The 20,386-nt window shown below is 43.5% G+C and overlaps 1 protein-coding gene and 2 non-coding genes across 4 annotated transcripts in view; all 3 read right to left on the bottom strand.

Moving 5' to 3' along the window:
- Positions 1-1,550: 1,550 nt before the first annotated feature.
- trnas-aga lies at positions 1,551-1,632 on the bottom strand. Its single transcript has one exon. It is a non-coding gene; the product is annotated as a tRNA-Ser (tRNA).
- A 3,408-nt stretch (positions 1,633-5,040) lies between these two features.
- On the bottom strand, positions 5,041-5,122 carry trnas-aga. Its single transcript has one exon. It is a non-coding gene; the product is annotated as a tRNA-Ser (tRNA).
- Positions 5,123-18,387: 13,265 nt separating this feature from the next.
- The window catches only part of LOC119967817 (NACHT, LRR and PYD domains-containing protein 3-like), a 58,757-nt gene continuing 56,758 nt past the window's right edge, over positions 18,388-20,386 (bottom strand). For both annotated transcript variants that reach the window (XM_038800830.1, XM_038800829.1), the window contains exons 13-14: positions 19,428-19,595; positions 18,388-19,263 (exon numbers count right to left, since the gene is read on the bottom strand). In XM_038800830.1, coding sequence (XP_038656758.1) covers positions 19,167-19,263; positions 19,428-19,595 — 265 coding nt within the window. In that variant the 3' untranslated portion in view covers positions 18,388-19,166. The remainder of the gene's footprint in view (positions 19,264-19,427; positions 19,596-20,386) is intronic.

Consider the following 20,386-nt stretch of genomic DNA (forward strand, 5'->3'; position numbering starts at 1 on the left):
GATCGTTAGCGAACACTTCACCGAACCGCTCTGAAAGGAGTTCAGGAAGAAATTCAGGCATGAAATGTGCAAGTTAGGTGGATTGGCTATGCCCATTAATGTCCAAAGATGTGCAAGTTAGGTTGGGGTTATAGGGTTACTGGGATAGAATGGGGGAGTGGACCTTGCTACCGTGCTCTTTCAAAGGGTCGGTTCAAACACAGTGGGCCGAATGGCCTCCTTCAGCTCAACAAGGTTTCTAAAGGACATTTTCAATGGGACAATTTTCTAAAGTGAAAATGGGCAGAGAACAAATAACAAAGAACAGTACAGCACACACACAGGCCCTTCGGCCCTTCAAGCCCTTCTCTACTACACTTCCTGAAGTCGATGACAATCTCCTTCGCCGATCACATGTCTTATCTAGTCCAACCGCCTGTATCCTTCTATACCCCGTCTGTTCATGTGTCTATCTAGATAAATATTTAAGGTCGCTAAGGTATCTGCCTCAACCTCCTCACTTGGCAGTGCACTCCAGGCCACCACTACCCTCTGTGCCAAAACCTTCCCCCGCATATCTCCACTAAACCTTACCCCCTCACCTTCAACTTGTGCCCCCTTGTACTTGTCACTTCCACCCTGGGAAAAGCCTCCAACTGTTCACCCTATCAATACACCACATAATTTTATAAACTTCTATCAGGTCGCCCCTCGGCCTCCGTCTTTCCAGGGAGAACAATCCCAGTTTATGAAAATGAAAATCGCTTATTGTCACGAGTAGGCTTCAATGAAGTTACTGTGAAAAGCCCCTAGTCGCCACATTCTGGCGCCTGTCCGGGGAGGCTGGTGCGGGAAAATGAATTTCCGCCGATCCACAACGATGGAATCCAAGCCAAAGTAAGCAAACACCTTTCATGTTAGCTGAACATTTAGACAAAGGTATCAAAAATTCTCGAGGTTTCCGCAATTTAGCGATGATGTTAGTGCGAATATGAACTCTCTGTCTGAAATTGAGGTTGTGGATAATTTCCGAAATGATTTTTTTAATGGAATTGGAAATCCATTTGAAGATGATATTCTTAGAGCCAAAACTATAGAAAAGTAACACTGGGGCAATGAACAAGAAGCAACACAAACAGGTAAACGCATAAACTCACACATAAACATGCACAAATGCACCCGCACACAGGCAGACACAAATATAACTGGGCATAGAGTGTCTCAGACAAACGTTTAGAGAGCCAGAAAAAAGTCAGTAATTCTGCTCAAGTGGTTGAAAATGAAAATAGCTTATTGTCAATAGTAGGCTTCAAATTAAGTTACTGTGAAAATCCCTTAGTCGCCACATTCCGGCGAGGCTGGTACGGGGATTGAACCATACGGCTGGCCTATCTTGGTCTGCTTTCAAATCCAGCGATTTAACCCGGTGCTAAACCAGCCCCATTCTGCATTGTGGCAGAAATCTGGTGAATAATAGTGAGAGCAGCAACTTCTGTTGTTGAATGCTGTGAAACACCATCACCGCCAAAGGAATGTGGTGAAACATGAAATTGAATGAAAAATAGGCAACACGTGGTCGGCAGGATTCGAACCTGCGCGGGGAGACCCCAATGGATTTCTAGTCCATCGCCTTAACCACTCGGCCACGACCACAGTGAACCCACCGTTGCGCTATTCTTTGTTCAATGCAATTCTAAGAAACATTCTCTCGATGCGAATTTGACATCTTATGCTGGATATTAACTTGTTTCTTTTCTCTGCTGGTTAAGTGGATCTCTATTCCTTCTTCATTTCACCACTAGCTTTAACGGACAAAGTTATTTTTTGAACGGTCAAACAGATATATACAGAAAATCCATTTGAAAGTACCATTGTGTTAATCATAAATGTTCATACATTCACAACCTGATGTTACCCAAACCAGAGATAGCACAACAGCTCTGTTAAAGCCGCTATAGGAAAGGATCATTTTGTTGAATTAGGAAATATGATGTTATAATAGAATAAACATGGATCAGGAATTCAATCAGGCTCTCACACATTGTGGTTCCATATGTTATTCCTGAACCACTAATGTACAGATTTGAATACAATGCACAATATCACAATAGTCAGCCATAAAAACAAAATACGGCACCGCAGATGCTGGAAACCTCAAACGAAATGGGAAATGCTGGAAATAATCGTCAGTTCCGGCAGCATCTGTTGAGAATAAAACCGACAGGCCTTCGGCGAGAAATTGCAGAGGGCCTGGTCAATTTTAAATTTGTGTTTACCCTCTGCTCTGGGGGTCGTCATAACCAGATTGTCCCGATGAAGATGGAATTAAAAACTGTTGCAGAGGAAGCATTGGTTTCTCAACGCGGGTTATGGTCATTACAAATAGCTCAGTGATGAAATACACGCCTGCAGTTAAAAATTCACGTTGTTCCGGACGTGGGTGGAAACATTTAGCAATATTTTATGATTCCGACGCTCAGCACCTGTAAAACCATATAGAAGCAGCAAATATGTTGGCCTAGCCCGCAGTTGACTGTAAGTAAATTTGCTGATACATAGATTTTGCAGAAATTTTTGGGAAGCGGCTTATTCATTCGTATAGAGGGCTGTTGATACTTTGAATGCAAACTTTAATGTCGGCCTGAATGACTGGCCTTTGCAAGTCTGGCTCCAGCTAATATTCATGCAATGTTACAATGAACGAGAGGCATGGGGATCGTTAACCGCGATGTAAATGTTTTTTTGCAAATTATCCACACGAGCAGCAAATGTTAACATAGACAAAGAACATACAGCGCAGAAGGAAGCCATTCGGCCCATCGAATCTGCACTGACCCACAGAAGCCCTAACTTCCCCCCTATCCCCGTAACCCAATAACCTCTCCTAACGTTTATGGTCACTAGGGGCAATTTACCGTAGCTAATCCACCTGACCGGCACGTCATTGGACTGTGGGAGGAACCCAAAACAACCGGAGGAAACCCACACAGACAAGGGGAGAAAGTAAAACTCCGCACAGACAGTGACCCAGCCTGGAATTGAATCTTGAATTCTGGCGGAATGGGGATCCTTAACCGCGATATCTCTGTTGGTCTGCAAGTGATCCGCTAAAGAGCAGCAACTGTTTGATCACATGTCACCGACAGACACGTGGCACAGTGGTGTCGAGGGATGAACGAATTTGTCAGAACAGAAATCAGAGATTTTCCACTGTGCAATGGGTATGGAGGGAAAAAAATAAATCTGCGACAGTTTGCGTGTCGAAAGCGTCATGTGCGCGAGGTTCGCCATTCCCGAATCTAAATGAATGGCAACGCTGACTTTTCTTGGCCGAGAGGAACCGAGCCCCCGGCCTTGGTGTAATGAGCACCAGGCTCCAACGATCTGAAGTCACTGCCCACTGAGTGATGAGAGGCCAACAGGTGGTATTCTAAAGCAATCCAGCAGTAAGTGGACATTTTAGCATGCAAGGTGGTATTTAGTCAGTTACTTTAAGCAGTTAGAACAAATTAATCAAGAAGCAAATGACACAACAAATAATAGTCAACTGAGGTTGTAATTTATGTATTTATCTCAGTCACAGTCATTAAATCGCGCCACTTCATAATCTTATGGTGAATGGATGAAGGTATGTGGGAGATGTCAGAGGCAGGTTCTTTACACAGAGAGCGGTGGGTGTGTGGAATGCACTGCCAGCAGAGGTGGTGGAGTCAGAGTCATTCTGGACATTTAAGCTACTCTTTGACAGGCACATGGACAGCAGTAAATTGAAGGGGTTGATCTTAGATTAGGATAAATGGTAACTCAACATCGTGGGCTGAAGGCCTGGACTGTGCTGTACTGTTTTATGTTCGATGTTCACGGGCCGCGGCAATCTTTGGTAATTCACCCTCTCAAGTGCTTTTCCTTCACAGAGCGGCAGGCACACTTTCGCTTCATTTCACAAATCTTCTGCCAGGAGTTTGTTTTAATGTTTGAGAAACCGTGAAATTCATTACCCGTCTCCTGTCATTTCTCATGATTTTACAGACGCTATTCAGAGGAAGATCCAGAATTGCACTGATCTTAGAGTGCTTCAACACTGGGGCTAAGAGGTTTGTTTTTGTTAATATCGCATCTCAATTCCATAATCCTAGAATCGTATAATCAACGAATGGGTGCTGCACTGAAAAAGGACATTAGGTCCGTCCTCCATGGGATAGCTCTGTCAAGATTAAATGTACTCGGTGTCAATCCCACGCCTTCTCTCTTATCCCTACATATTTTCCACTGATAGCGATTCTCCCTTGTTCTATTTTCTTAAGTTTTGAAGAATGACGAGTGATCTGATCGATGTCTCTGTCTTATAAAATGAATTGGTGCGTTAAAAACGTAGAAACTTAATAATGGGTAAGAATGGGGTTGAATCTGAAAATGAATTTTCGCCGATCCACAGCGATGGAATCCAAGCCAAAGTAAGCAAACACCTTTCATGTTAGCTGAAAATTTAGACAAAGGTTTCAAAAATCCTCCACGCTGCCGCAATCTCGAGACGCTGATGTTGGTGCGAATTGGAACGCTCTTATTCTTAGAGACAAAAAATGTACAAAAATTACAGGAGCAGTAAACAAAAAGCAACACAAACAAGTAAACGCATAAACTCACGTGCAAACATGCACAATGCACCCGCACAAACAGGCAGACACAAATATAACTGGGCATAGAGTGTCTCAGACAAAGGTTTAGAGAGCCAGAAAGAAGTCACTAATTCTGCTCAAGTAGTTGAAAATGAAAGTCGCTGATCGTCACAAGTAGGCTTCAAATGAAGTTACTGTGAAAAGCCCCTAGTCGCCACATTCCGGCGCTTGTTCGGGGCGGCTGATACGGGAATTGAATTAGGCTCCTGGTTTGCTAAGGCCTACTTTCAAAGCCTGCCGGTGCTAAGCCAGCCCCATTCGGCACTGCGGCAGAAATTTGGTGAATAACAGTGAGAGCAGCAACTTCTGTTGTTGAATGCTGTGAAAAACCATCACCGCCAAAGGAATGTGGTGAAACATGAAATTGAATGATAAATAGGCAAAACGTGGTCGACAGGATTCGAATATCCGCGGTCAGACCCCAATGGATTTCTAGTCCATCGCCTTAACCACTCGGCCACGACCACATTCTGTTGCACGCTTTCTCTTCAAAACACTTTTAAGAAACATCCTCTCGAGGTGATTTCTAACCTCGTTTTGGATATGAATGTATTTATTCTCTCTGCTGGTTACATGGGATATCTATTCTTTCCTCATTTCACAACAATCTGATTTGACGCGCAAACTTATTTTGGAACTAGCAAACATACACGGAAAGTCCATTTGGAAGCATCTGCTTCTGGAACACAGCTCTTCATTCACCTGAGGAAGGAGCTGAGCTCTGACGATGGCGATTCGAAACAAACCTGTTGGACTTTACCCTGGTGTTGTAACACTTCTTACTGTGCCAACCCCAGTCCAATGCCCGCATCTCCACATCAGCGTTAACCATAAATGTTCATACATTCACAACCTGATGTAATACAAACCAGACATACCATAACAGCTCTGTAAAGCCGCTATAGGAAAAGAACATTTTGTTGAATTAGGAAATAAGATGTTGTAATAGATTAAGCATGGTTCAGGATTTCAACCAGTCTCTGCCACAATGTGGTTCCACATGTTATTCCTGCACCACTAATGTACAGATTTGAATTCAATACACAATATCACAATAGTCAAACACAAAAGCAAAATACGGCAACGCAGATGCTGTAAACCGCAAACGAAATGGGAAATGCTGGAAATAATCGTCAGTTCCGGCAGTATCTGCTGAGAATGAAACCGACAGGCCTACGGCGAGAAATTGCAGAGGGTCTGTTGAATATTAAATTTGTGTTTACCCTCTGCTCTGGGTCATAACCGGATTGTCCCGATGAAGATGGAATTAGAAACAGTTTTACAGGAACCTTTGGTTTCTCCTCCCGGGTTATGGTCATTACAAGTAGCTCAGTGATGAAGTACATGCCTACAGTTAAGTATTTGGTTTGTTCCGCACGTGGTTCAAAGCAATTAGCAATAATTTATGAGTGCAAAGCACGACATCTGTAAAAATATATAGAAGCAGCAAATATTTTGGCCTAGCCAGAAGCTGACTGTAAGTAAATTTGCTGATAAATAGATTTTGCTAAACTTGTTGGGAAGCAGCTTGTTCATTCGTATAGAGGGCTGTTGATAATTTGAACCCAAACGTCAAGGGAGGCTAGAAAGACTGCCCGTTGCAAGTCTGTCTCCAGTAACTGTCCACTGAGTGGTGAGGGGCCAGCAGGTGTTTATCAAATGCATTCCAGCAGTAAGTGGAGATTTTTGCATTCAGGGTGGCTCTTAATCAATTATTTTAGACAGTGAGAACAAACTTCAGCCAGAAGACTTTTAATCATAGAATCTCTGCAGTGCAGAAGGACGCCATTCGGCCCATCCAGTCGTCGCCGACCCTTCGAAAGAGCACCTGACCTGGAGCCTAATACCTGCTCTAGCCCTGTATGGTCCCCCAGCTTTTGGACATTGAGGGGGAATTTAGCACTCATGGAACCTGCCTATCTTTGGACAGTGGGAGGAAACTGGAGCACGCGGAAGACAGGGAGAATTTGCAATATCCCGGAATCAAACCCGGGTCCATGTGTGCCACCTTGCCGTTCGGGCTGGCCTTTCTGTTTAAATCTGTCAGCGAAACTGAGTTGGAGTGGAAATTTGAACGAATTCTTTCTCTCGAGCTCTGGCCGATGTGAGGTTCAAAACATTTCTCTGGAAGTGGGACTGAATACTTCTGCTGTCTGAGCCTGAGGAACTTTGTGTCTGTGTCTCTGTGAGTGAAAATGTAGCCACTGTGTGCGAGAAGGAGCTACCTACATTGTTCCTTGTATCTCAGGTGGAGGGTGGAAAGAAGAAGGAAAGGTAAAATCTGTGATGGGGTGGAGGGCAGGGCAGATTCAAATAATGAAGGTGACAAAAATGCGGCGTTGAAAGCGCTGAATCCCAACAATTGGACCACTGGGTCATTAGAGGAGACTTCACCAATCCGCTCAGTAGGCAGTTCAGGAAGAAAGACACACATAAAATGTGCAGATCCGGTAGATTGGCCATGCGAAGTTGCCTCTTAATGTCCAAAGATGTGCAATTCAGGTGGGGTTATGGGGTTACTGGGTGAGGGTGCTCTTTCAGAGTGTCCGTGCAGACTCGATGGGCCGAATGACCTCCTTCTGCACTGTAGGAATTTTATAATTGTATAATTCTATGATTCTCATAATGACTCGTTAAAATAGACAAAATAAATACGAGGAATTAAAAAGTAATATTCTGAACTTTGGGCAGGCTACAATGAATAAATGCAAATGTGAGATTTTTTCTCAAGTGTAGATAGGCGGAGAAACATTAATCTCCATATACACAAAGTGTTGTTCAAAAGTTATATCATTTCTTTGGGATTCTAATGTCAAGGAATCATTAATAAAAGCAGCGGAATCATGCAATAACGTAGTTCGACCTTGGTATAAGAACATAACAAGAACTAGGAGCAGGAGTAGGCCATCTGGCCCCTCGAACCTGCTCCGCCATTCAATGAGATCATGGCTGATCTTTTGTGGACTCAGCTCCACTTTCCGACCCGAACACCATTTATCCCTTAATTTTTCAAAAAACTATAACTTTATCTTAAAAACATTTAATGAAGGAGCCTCACTGGCCAAGGAATTCCACAACCCTATGGGTGAAGAAGTTCCTCCTAAGGAGTAAGGAGCCTTGTGGTTAATGCTGGTCACCTCCCTTCAGCAAACACATTAGCAACTGGACAGAAGTTGCTTTCTGGGAGGTTTTCAAGGATGAAGTAGTTCAGTTACTACTTGCATACTTAGCCCCCTACTCTACTCCCTGTACACACATGACTGAGTGGCAACACTTGGTTCCAACTCCATCTACAGGTTTGCTGACGATACGACCATAGTGGGCCGGATCTCGAATAACGACGAGTCCGAATACAGGAGGGAGATAGAGAACCTAGTGGAGTGGTGTAGCGACAACAATCCCTCCCTCAATGCCTGCAAAAATAAAGAACTGGTCATTGACTTCAGGAAGCAAAATACTGTACACACCCCTGTCAGCATCAACGGGGCCGAGGTGGAGATGGTTAGCAGTTTCAAATTCCTAGGGGTGCACATCACCAAAAACCTGTCCTGGTCCACTCACGTCGACGCTATCACCAAGAAAGCACAACAGCGCCTATACTTCCTCAGGAAACTAAGGAAATTCGGCATGTCCACATTAACCCTTACCAACTTTTACAGATGCACTATAGAAAGCATCCTATCGGGCTGCATCACAGCCTGGTATGGCAACTGCTCGGCCCAGGACCGCAAGGAACTTCAGAGAGTCGTGAATACCGCCCATCACACGAACTTGCCTCCCATCCATGGACTCCATCTACACCTCCCTGCCGGGGAAAGCGGGCAGCATAATCAAGGATCCCTCCCACCTGGCTTAGTCACTTTTCCAACTTCTTCCATCGGGCAGGAGATACAGAAGTCTGAGAACACGCACGAAAAGACTCAAAAACAGCTTCTTCCCCACTGACACCAGACTCCTAAATGACCCTCTTATTGACTGACCTCATTAACACTACACCCTGTATGCTTCAACCGATGCCAATGCTTATGTAGTTACATTGTATATCTTGTATTGCCCTACTATGTATTCTCATGTATTTTCTTGAATTTTGTTTAATTCCCTTTTCTTCCATGTACTGAATGATCTGTTGAGCTGCTTGCAGAAAAATACTTTTCACTGTACCTCGGTACACGTGACAATAAACAAATCCAATCCAATCCATCCAATCCAGTTATGAGGAATGGTTAGGAAAGTTCTGGTCGCTGAAATTAGGACATAGTAGAATTGAAGATAACTGGATAGTGGATTTTCAGATGATGGGAGAGTAAACATGGAAAATATCCCCTCTGTGTCTAAGTCACTAACTGGAGGTCGTGGATTCAAAGTCATTGACAGAAGATAAATAGAGGACGGAAGCAGAGACCTAATTTTCACTCTGTGTTTGTGAGTGCTGGAAAGCTCCACCTGAAAAGATTGTAGCACATAATTTCAATAATAATGTTAAAAATGGAACTGGAAAAGTATTTGAAGACGAGCATCTGACCGACACATAATAAACAAAATCAACACAACAGGAATAAACAAAAACCAACGCACACAGGTAAAAGCACAAACTCACACATCACTATGCACAAATGCACGCCCACACACATATGTAATTGGACATAGAATGACTTAGACAAAGGGAGAGATGGCCAGAACGATGTTTGTCACTAATTTGGTGGATTTTGCTGTAACTATAACTGACATTTCGTCAATAATAATCCAGATCAACTGCTTGGAAGTCAGTTATGCTCACCACCATAGCACCATCGCTAAAAAGTGCATCTTCGATATAGCAACATAACCCTGGGCAGTTACCAGAAGCTTACCATTAAAAATATAACAAATTTGGTGCTGAGTCACAGAGATATTAGGTCAGATAACAAAAGCTCGGCCCATCGATTCTGCACCGACGCATGAAAAACATCTGATCTGCCAATCCTAATCCCATTTGCCAGCATGTGGCCCATAGCCTCGAATGCTAAGATGCGCCAAATGCTCATCCAGGTACTTATGAAAGGATGTGAGGCAACCCGCCCACTACCACCCTCCCAGGCACTGCGTTGCAGACCGTTAATACCTTCTGGGTAAAAAGGCTTTCCCTCAATCCATCCTGAACCTCCTGCCCCTCACTTTGGACTTATGTCCCCTCGTAACTAACCCCTAAACTAATGGAACAGCTGCTCCCTATCCACCCTGTCCATGCCCCTCATAATCTTGTACACCTCGATCAGTCTTCTCTGCTTCAGCGAAAATAACACAAGCCTATCCAACCTCTATTCATAACTTAAATGTTCCATCCCAGGCAACATCCTGGTTAATCGCCTCAGCACCCCCTCCAGTGCAATCACATCCTTCACATTGTCGGGGCAGGAGTTAGTGTAGGCCAGCATCACAGGAATCAGTGTTGATTGTCCCAAAACCCACACAGCAACAGAATTATGCAGCACAGAAGGAGGCCATTCTGTCCACCTTTTCCGTGCGGTCACTCTGAAAGAAATATTCAATTGGCCCCACTTCTCATTCCTTTCGGGGAAATAGTGGAAGCACATGTGATAGTTACTTTTATGGGGCACCTTGACAAATGCATGAATAGGATGGGAATAGAGGGTTATGGTCCCCAGAAGGGTATGGTGTTTTTGTTCCGGCGGGCAGCATGGTCGGTGCAGGCTGGAGGGCCGAAGGGCCTGTTCCTGTGCTGTAATTTTCTTTTTTTTTTGCTGTTCCTACGGTCAGAAAGATGGGAATTTTTAATGGGCAACAAATAAATGGTTGACAAACTGTTTTGTTCAAGGAGCAGCCACATAGGCAGTGTAAGGAACAAATCATTTATTACAATAACACAAGCATTCTAAGTACATTGGTGCCAAAAGGGACCGCCTGTGCCCAGCCCACACTCGGGCTGGTGTTTTTATATCCTGATTTGCTACCCTGCTGATTAGAGAGCTCCACCCGCTCAGCAGAGAAGCTTGTGTTCCATGAGACTCATGGGTAGCATAATCATAGGTCTTGTGTAAGTAACAAACCAACTATGTCCATAAATTGATTCTGTCTTCACAAAGGAGGGGCAAATAACATACTAGAAATGTTGGGAAACATTGGGTTCACAGAGATGGAGGAAATAGAGTAAATCAGTATTAGTAGGAAAATGGTGTGGGGGAAATTGATGGGATTGAAAGCCAATAAATCCGTGCACCTGATAATGTACATCCCAGAGTACTTATGGAATTGCCCCTAGAAATAATGGAACATTTCCTACAATTGGAGGATAGCTAATGTAACACCATGATTTAAAAAGGGAGATATAGAACAGCATGGTGGCACAGTGGTCAGTGCTGCTGCCTCACAACGCTGAGGTCCCAGGTTCGATTCTGGGTCACTGTCTGTTTGGAGAGTGCACATTCTCCCTGTGTTTGCATGGGTTTAGCCTCCACACCCAAAAAATGTGCAGGGTAGGTGAATTGCCCACGCTAAATTGCCCCTTAATATTGGAAAAACTGAATTGGGTACTCTAAAACTTTAACTAAATAAAAAGGGAGGGACAAAGAAAATATGGAATTATGGGCCAGTAAGCCTGACGTCACTTGTGGGGGAAATGCTGGAGTCCATTATAAAATATTTAATAGCACAGCACTTGGAGGAAGTCAGCATGGATTCAAGAAAGGAAAATCATGCTTGACAAATCTACTGGAATTCTTTGAAGTTGTAACTGGTAGAATTGGTGAAGGGGGGCATTAAATTAAAGTAATTCAATTGGACTTTCAGAAAGCTTTCGACAAAGTCCCACATGCGAGATGAGCGTGTCAGATTAAAGAGCTTGTGATTGGGTATTGTGTTGAGATGCATAGATAATTGGTTCGCATACAGGAAAGAAAGTGCAGGAATAAATAGGTCTTTTTCCCATATAGCATGGATGAACATAGAACATACAGTGCAGAAGAAGGCCATTCTGCCCGGACACACTTAAACCCGCACTTCCACCCTATCCCTGTAACCCAATAACCCCTCCTAACCTTTTTTTAATTGGTCATGAAGGGCAATTTATCGTGGCCAATCCTTCTAAGCTGCATGTCTTTGGACTGTGGGGAAATCGGAGCACCCAGAGGAAACCCACGCAGACAAGGGGAGAACATGCAGACTCCTCACAGACAATGACCCAGCGGGGAATCAATCCTGGGACGCTGGCACTGTGAAGTCACAGTGCTATCCACTTGTGCTACCTTGCTGACTTGTGGGGTCCCAAAGGAATCAATATGGACCCCAGTTATTCACAATGCATATTAATGATTTAGATGAGGGAACTAAATGTAATATCTCAAAATTTGCTGATGACAAAAAGCTGGGTGAGAGGGTGAGCCAGGAGGAGGGTGCAGACATGCTTTGCTGTAACTTGGACAAGTTGAGTGAGTGGGCAAATGTCTGGCAGATGCAGTACAATGTGGATACGTGTGAAGGTATCCACTTTGATCGCAAAAACAGGGAGACAAAGTATTATCTAAATGGCTATAGAGTGAGAGGGGTGAGTGATCGTACAGCAGTTACAGCAAGTAAAGTAAGCAAGCAAATGCAGCAGGTGGTGAAGGAAATTATATATTGGCCTTCATATCGAGAAGATTCGAGTACAGGAACAGGGATGACTTGCTGTAAATATACAGGGCCCTGGCGAGACTGCACCTAGAATATTGTGTGCAATTTTGGTCTCCCTATGTGAGGAAGGATGTTTGTTATGGAGTGCAGAGTCGGATACCAAACTGATTCCTGCAATGATGGGACTGACGTATGAGGAGAAGTCAAGTCGGTTAGGATTATATTTGCTGCAGTTTAGAAGGCGGGCGGCAGGGAGATGTGGTGTGGGGCGGGGGGGGGGGGGGGATCTCAAAAACATCTATCAAATTCTAACAGCAGCAAAAATGGTAGATGCACTAAGTATGTTCCTGATGGTGGGGGAAGTCCAGAACCAGGTTCGCAGTCTGAAGAAACGGGATAAACCATTTCGGACTAAGATTAGGAGAAATTTCTTGACTCAGAGAGTGGTAAGCCTGTGAAATTCTCTATCAGAGAAAGCAGTGGGGCCAAAACGTGTATTTCTTTTAAGAGTGGGTTAGATATAGCTTTGCAGTTAAAGGGATCAGAGGATATTTAGGAAATCGGAACATGTTATTCCATTTGATGATCAACCATGATCATCAGCACGATAGCACAATGGTTAGCACACTTGCTTCACAGCTCCAGGGTCCCAGGTTCGATTCCATGCACCTTCTGTGCGGATATTCTCCCTGTGTTGGCGTGGGTTTCCTCCGGGTGCTCTGATTTCGTCCCACAGTCCAATGATGTGCAGGATAGGTGGATTGGCGATGTTAAATTGCCTTTCGAGTCCAAAAAGGTTTACTGGGTTATGGGTTAAGCTTGGATAAGCTTACAGTAATTGGGCAGACTCAACTGGGTTTTGTGAAAGAGAAATCACATTTAACCTCAGGTTGGCAAGATTTACCAAGTGGTGTGTCACTGGGATCAGTGCTGGGACCGCAACTGTTTACAATATATATATATAAATGATTTGGATGAAGGGATGGATTATGTGGTAGTGAGATTTGCTGATGACACAAAGATAGGGAGCAAAATAAGTTGTGATGAGGACATAAGGAGGCTACAAAGTGACAAACAAGTTGAGTGGGAAAAGATCTGGAAATGGAATATAATGTGTGAAAATGTGAAAGTTTCTTGTTTTGCAGGAAGAATACATTGGCAGCATTATATTTGAATAGTGAGAGTTTGCAAAGCTCTGAGATGTTGAGGGATCTGGGTGCCTTAGTGCATTCATTGCAAATGGCAAGTATGCAGGAATAGCAAGTAATTAGTCATTTATTGCGAGACAATGCATATAGTAGGGAGGTTATGCTTAGTTGTAGAGCACGAGTGAGACCATATCAGGAGTAATGTGTACAGTATTGTTCACCTTATTTAAGAAAGCTTATAAATGCATTAGAAGCAGTTTGAAGATTTGCCAGACAAATGCTTGGGTAGGTTGTTTTATGAGAAAAGGTTGTGCAGACTAGATTTTCATCCGTTGGAGTTCAGAAGAGTAAGAGGCGAATTGACTGAAACATAGGATCCTGAGGGGTCTTGACAGGGTGAATGTAGATAGGATGGGAAATTTAAAAATATGAGGTTGCCAATTTAAAATGTAATTGTGGCGAAATGTTTTCTCTCAGAGCATTGGGAATCTTTGGAACTCTCACTGAAAAGGTAGTGGAATCAGAGTCTTCAAGTATTTTTAAGGCAGAGCTAGATTATTGGTTAGCAAAGGGATCTGTTTGCAATAGGAACATGACCAATTGGGTAAGTGGGCCAATGAATAACAGATGGAGTTTAATTTGGATAAACGTGAGGTGATGCATTTTGGAGATCAAATCATGACAGTTAACCGTAGGTAGTTGGGGAGACTTACAGAACAAAGATCTAGGAATAAGGTTCATAGCTCCTTGAAGGTGGAGTCGCAGGTGGACAGGGTGGTGAAGAATGCTAGGGTTTATTGGTCAGAATATTAAATACAGGAGTTGGATGTCTTGTTGAAGTTGTACAGACATTGTTAAGACCACACATGAAATATTGTGTTCAGCTCTGGTCACCATATTATAGGTAGGATATTGGTAAACTAGAAAGAGCACGGGAGAGATTTACAAAGATGCTACCAGGACTTGATGGTCTAAGTTATAAGGAGAGACTGGATAGGCTAGGACATTTTTCCCTGGAGCGTAGGAGTATTAGGGATGATATTATAGTGGTCTATAAAATAATGAGGACCATCGATAAGGTAGATAGTCAACATCCTTTCCCAAAGGTAGAGGAGTCTAGAACTAGAGGGCATAGGTTTAACGTGAGAGGAGACAGATACAAAAGAGACCAGAGAGGAAACGTCTTCACACGGAGGGTGGTAAGCATCTGGAACGGGCTGCCAGAGTCAGTGGTAGAGGCTGGTACAATTTGGTTCTTTAAAAAGCAGTTAGACAGTTACATCGGCAGAGTGGGTATAAAGGGATATGGGCCAAATGCAGACAAGTGGGACTAGCTTAGTGATAGAAACTGGGCGACATGGACCAGCTGGGCCGATGGGCCTGTTTCCATGCTGTAAACACCTATGTGACGTTATCGTGAGTAGGCAGGATGTAGATTTGAGGATACAATCAGATGAGCCATGATCTTATTAAGTGGTGGAGCAAGCTCAAGGGATCAAATGGACTGTCAGATGATGTACTGAGGGAATACTGCACTGATGGAGGGTTAGCACTGAGGGATTGCTGAACTGTCTCAGGAGCTGCACGGAAGAAATGCAGCACCGTCCGAGGGGCAGTATCGAGTAAGACTTGCACTGGTGGAGGATAATTACTGAGGGAGCAGTCAGAGGGGAAGAACTAATGGATAGCAGTACTGTTGGAGGTACAGTGCCGAGGAAGTGCTGCACTCAAATGGGTAGTATTGAGGGAGAAAACGAGTCAGGAGATGCAGTGGTAGAGCTCACTCGTCTCAATGTACATGTGAAAACTAATGCAGTGTCATCGGATGATGTTGCTAAGGGGCAGCATCCTGGAAAGATGGAATTTGAGAAGTAACAGCATATTAAGAGGAAAGGAAGTTTAGAGATTGGTTCATAGCTTGAAAGGAGATTTTGAGGATTCCGATTTTTCAGGCAGAATTGATGGAAGATTTAAAGGAGAGAAGGTCGACACCTGAAGAAAGTGCGATCTATTAGGAAACATGGGAATTAATCGGAGAAGTTTGTAATTAGCACTTTAGTGGGAATAGGGATTAAGGGAACCAGAAGTGGGTTCCATGGAAAAAGGAAGACAAAAAATAGGCCAGTTAGCTTACCATCTGTCATTGGGAAATGTTCACTTCCATTATAAATGTAGTAGCAGAACATTTAGAAGTACATAATGTAATCAAGCAGAGTCAGCGTGATTTCATGAAGGGGAAAATCATGCCTGAAACATTTATGAGAATTCTGAGGTGGTCATGAACCGGATAGATCAAGGGGAACTTGTTGACATAATATACTTGGTTTTCCAAACTGCATTTGATAAGATACGACACAGAAGGCTACTTAATAAATGTTGGGGGTAGAATATTAGCATGGATAGAAGTTTGGCTAACTCAGGGTTTTCCGCATTTTGAGCTATGGAACTCCGAATGAGCTCTCAAGTGCACCGGGGAATCCCAAGCATTCTCACAACGTTAATGTCCCTTTTTTGCCACAAAATAGGTGCAAACACAAGTCAAATGTAAATAAGTCTTTTCTAGCTTTATCAATGCATTTATTAGGAAATAGGAAGAGGCACAGACACAAATATATTTACCAGCAAGACAGCCCCCTCACGTAAACACCAGGCTGAGCAACGCTCACATGGCCCCTTAAGATTAACCCCTGAAGGTAGTACCCACTTTATGAGTGGGTAATCTAAAATGTTCTATTTAAGCACATGCAAATCTTACCATTGGGGCATTTTAAATAGGAGGAGTGATGCTGGAAAGATCAGGTCTAGTGGTGGGTCGTAACTTAAAAATAAGTTTGGTCTGGTGGACGACTCGAAAGGGGTGACTCAACAGAGGCCGCTGATCAGATTGTCTCAATCTGAGTGACAACGAGGTACATGAGTACCTTGCACTTGTTCTTGGGAGGTGGGGGGAGTGGTGGAGACATCGGTGAGGAGTTTGCTGTAGAGAAAATGTCTCAATCTGAGTGACAACGAGGTACATGAGTTCCTTGCACTTGTTCTTGGGAAGTGGGGGGCGGGAAGTGGTGGAGACATCGGTGAGGGGTTTGCTGTAGAGAAAATGTCTCAATCTGAGTGACATCGAGGTACATGGGTACCTTGCACTTGTTCTTGGGAGGTGGGGGGAGTGGTGGAGACATCGGTGAGGGGTTGGCTGTAGAGAAAATGTCTCAATCCGAGTGACAACGAGGTGCATGAGTTCCTTGCACTTGTTCTTGGGGGCGAGGGTGCAAGAGGCATTGGTGAGGGGTTTACTGTAGAGAAAATGAGCTGGGGATTTACCCTCATCAGTGTTCTTATTATCTGCAGTAATCAGAGCACTGACTGTCACACTGATCAAACACTGGTGTGGTCAGGCTTCAGCCAAGAAGCTGGGTCATTTATTATGAGGGGAATTGAATACAAAAATAGGGAAGTTACCTTCAGTTATAGAGGGCATTGGTGACACCACATCTGGAGTAGTGCACAGTATAGGTATCCATATTTAAGGAAATATGTAAGTCCTGAGAAAGTTTACTGGACTAACACCAGATTGGACAGGTTGTCTTTTGAGCAAAGGTTTGACTTGATCGCAACCTTTAAGACACTTGAGGGTATTGACAGGGTGCATGTTGCGAGGTTTCCTCTTGTCAAAGAATCTAGAACTAGGGGGTCATTGTTTAAAAATAAGGAGTCTCTCATTTTAAATGGAGATTAGGGGAAATCATTTCTCTCAGAGGGTCATGAGTTTCTGGAACACTCTTTGTCAAAAAGAAGTGAAACAGAATCGAAGACAGAGCTGGATAGATTCTTGATTATCAAGTGGTGAAAGGTATTCAGGAGAAGGCAGGAATGTGGGGTGAAGTTACAATCAGATCAGCCATGATCTTATTGGACGGTGGAGCAGGCTTGGGGGCCAAGTGACCTACTACTGCTCCTAACAAGTATATTTGTACACAAGAGATTTGCTGAAATTAAGCCTCAGGAAGACCAAAGTTATGGACCAGGGCTACATTTTCCATCAACATTGACAACCTCGCTCCAGAGAATGTCAAAGCATCACATACCTTGCATCAACAATTACCAGCAATCTGTCCCTTGCGTGGACCAACAGCAGACTAACTGAAAATACCTGGCCTGTATTCCCAGCATCTTCTTTTACAGGAGCGAAGCATAGACCAATTATGCTCGCCAAGAAAGACATCTGAACTGCTTCCACCTCTGCTGTCTCGAACAAGTCTTGGCAGTAAAGAATGCTAAATATGAAAATACACCGGCGTACAGGGATCCCCAGCATGTTTGCCATCTCAAATCAGTGGAGAGGCTGGGTCTTGTGTGCCAAATGGATGATGTACACATTCCCAAGGCAATGCTCTATGGTGAGCTTGCTATTGACGCGATACCAACAGGTCACCCAAGTCTGTGATACAGGGACATCGGTAAGCAAGACGATTACCCGCATCACAGTTTATGCACGGGAAGTCTTTGCTGCTGACCAGAGGGCCAGCAGACAAGCAGTCAGGATGGATGTGGAGAAAATAAAGGACAAAAGAAATGTCCTGTTGTCAGAAAAGGGAACCAGGCGGAACGGGGAAAAACTTGCCAACTAAAGACTATTCAGCTGTGTAAGGGACTGCAACTTAGCAGATAACCTCTACAGCCATAACAGGTGATAGTCGATCCAGTGACCGAGAAGTGACATTCACCCCGGGTAATCCAGAAGTGAAATTCACCCCATGGGGCACAGTCCACCGTTTCCCGAGAGAGACAGATGTCTACTACTTCCTCAAATAACAATGTTTATTTATCCTCTGACGTTTCTCTCATGGAAATTGCTTCTGATCCACACTCAGCTTTTTGTGGTTCTGGCCAAAACAGTCTGAAACATTGTTACGACAACCTGAATTGTGCCTGTTAAGCCAATTTTATAAAATAACAAATTCCCATCAGTATTCATAGAATAGAGTTTTTTTACAAAATTTAATTTTAATTCAATATTACAAAATAACAATTTCCATCAGTATTCATAGAATAAAACTCAAAATTCATAGTGCAATTTACAAAATTCATAATATAATGTACAAAACTCAAGAGGCAGGTAAAGTTTAACAAATTTAGAAATGTTTACAAGTATAAATCATTGTACAAAGCGATGTGGATCTGGCTAACACATCCATTCATCTTTTTTTCTCAGAATATTTGTTTGAGCTGATTCTGCATTTTCAAAATCTAATTTTGGAGGTCACAACCTCCCCAATAGTATACACTCCATCGGACACAAGAGACAATGACTGTTTGACATGGAGACTCATCCCAGTTGATTATATCCTGTCTCCATTCTGTCCAGACACAGACTAAATTTCGAACCGTCACTGGCTTGAAACCCTGATCAATGTTCTGCCCAACCCCAGGAATACGGAGTGTATTTGTCAGTGTCCCACTGCAGCCCACCCTGGTATCTTCCTGTATGAACAATTCCACAGTGCATTCCCCAGTGCCCCATTGGGGAACATTCAGCCCCGGATCTCCTGTATAAGCAGCGCTGTGGAGTCGGGAGGCGGAGTCTGGTGACGCTGTTGCTGGGCCTCTGATGTCACAATGGGAGGTGACACTCACTCAGCTCCAGCTGGAAACCGGGAAACGGCCAATAGGATTTCAACCTGGAGCCCGGCTGGTTAAAGGGGAGGGTCAGGAAATCAGAGATAAATGTTCACAGAAGGAGAGCAGCAATGTTTGTAAGTTAACTTGATGTCAACTCCACACTCAGTCCATGTCTTATATCCTGGAGTGACTTCAGTTGATTTTTTCCAGTTGAACTGAACCGATTGTCCCACAGTCTGTAAGAGATTTTAGATTAAACAAGGTTCAACAGATTGAACAAGAATAAAAATAAAGCGAGACTGGGATATTTTAATGACAATTAGACAAATATTTCAAAAGAAGTGACTGAATCCCATTAATATTTTAGCTATTAATTTAATCATTAATAAAAGACACTCACTCGATCCGCTCCAGACTGCTACAGTTTTTTATGAGTTGGAGTAGCATTGGGATGGATCGGTCTGTGAAGGAGTTTAACTCCAGGTTCAGCCCTGTCACCGATTTGTTTGAACTGAGGGCAGAGACGAGGTCACTGATACACGCATCTGAAAGACGGGTATCATCCAGCCTGGGGATGAGAAATGAGAAAAAATAGGAATTAAAATAAATCCCAAACTTGTGTTCACAACACTATAAATCTAATTAATAATGATGAGTAACATGATTACTGATACTAAAAGAGAGGCAGACACTTGTATTCATTGAGTGATTTTCAAGCCCTGTAGACACCCCAAAGCACATTACAGTTTTTGAAATACACTGTGTAGTCACTGTTGTACCATAGCAAACTCTACAACCAATTTGTACACAACCTTCCCATACACCGATCTGACAATGATCAGGTTTTCTGTTCTAATAGAACATAGAACATAGTGAGAAGGAGGCCATTCGGCCCATCGAGTCTGCAACAAACCATTTTAAGCCCTCACTTCCACCCTATCCTTGTAACCCAATAACCCTTCCTAACCTTTTTTGGACACTAAGGGCAATTTAGCATGGTAAATCCACTTAACCTGCACGTCTTTGGACTGTGGGAGGACACCAGAGCACCCGGAGGAAACCTTCGCAGACACGGGGAGAACGTGCAGACTCCGCACAGTGTCCCAACAGGGAATTGAACCTTGGACCCTGGCGCTGTGAAGCCACAGTGCCAGCCACGTGGTACCATGCTGCCCAATACTGTCGCCTTGATTTGTCCTGTCACTTTCAAAGTAAATACATTGTCATTCTTTGTTGTCCTTGCAACCCATACACATTATTTATCCCCATTAATATCGGCAGAGGTGAAATGTGTCTCAATTTCAAGCCATGCCAAATAAACCAGCACGTTAGTACAGTGCTTGGCACTGTGGCTTCAAA

The sequence above is a fragment of the Scyliorhinus canicula genome, chromosome 6, assembly GCF_902713615.1.
Source record: "Scyliorhinus canicula chromosome 6, sScyCan1.1, whole genome shotgun sequence".
NCBI classification, from domain to species: domain Eukaryota; kingdom Metazoa; phylum Chordata; class Chondrichthyes; order Carcharhiniformes; family Scyliorhinidae; genus Scyliorhinus; species Scyliorhinus canicula.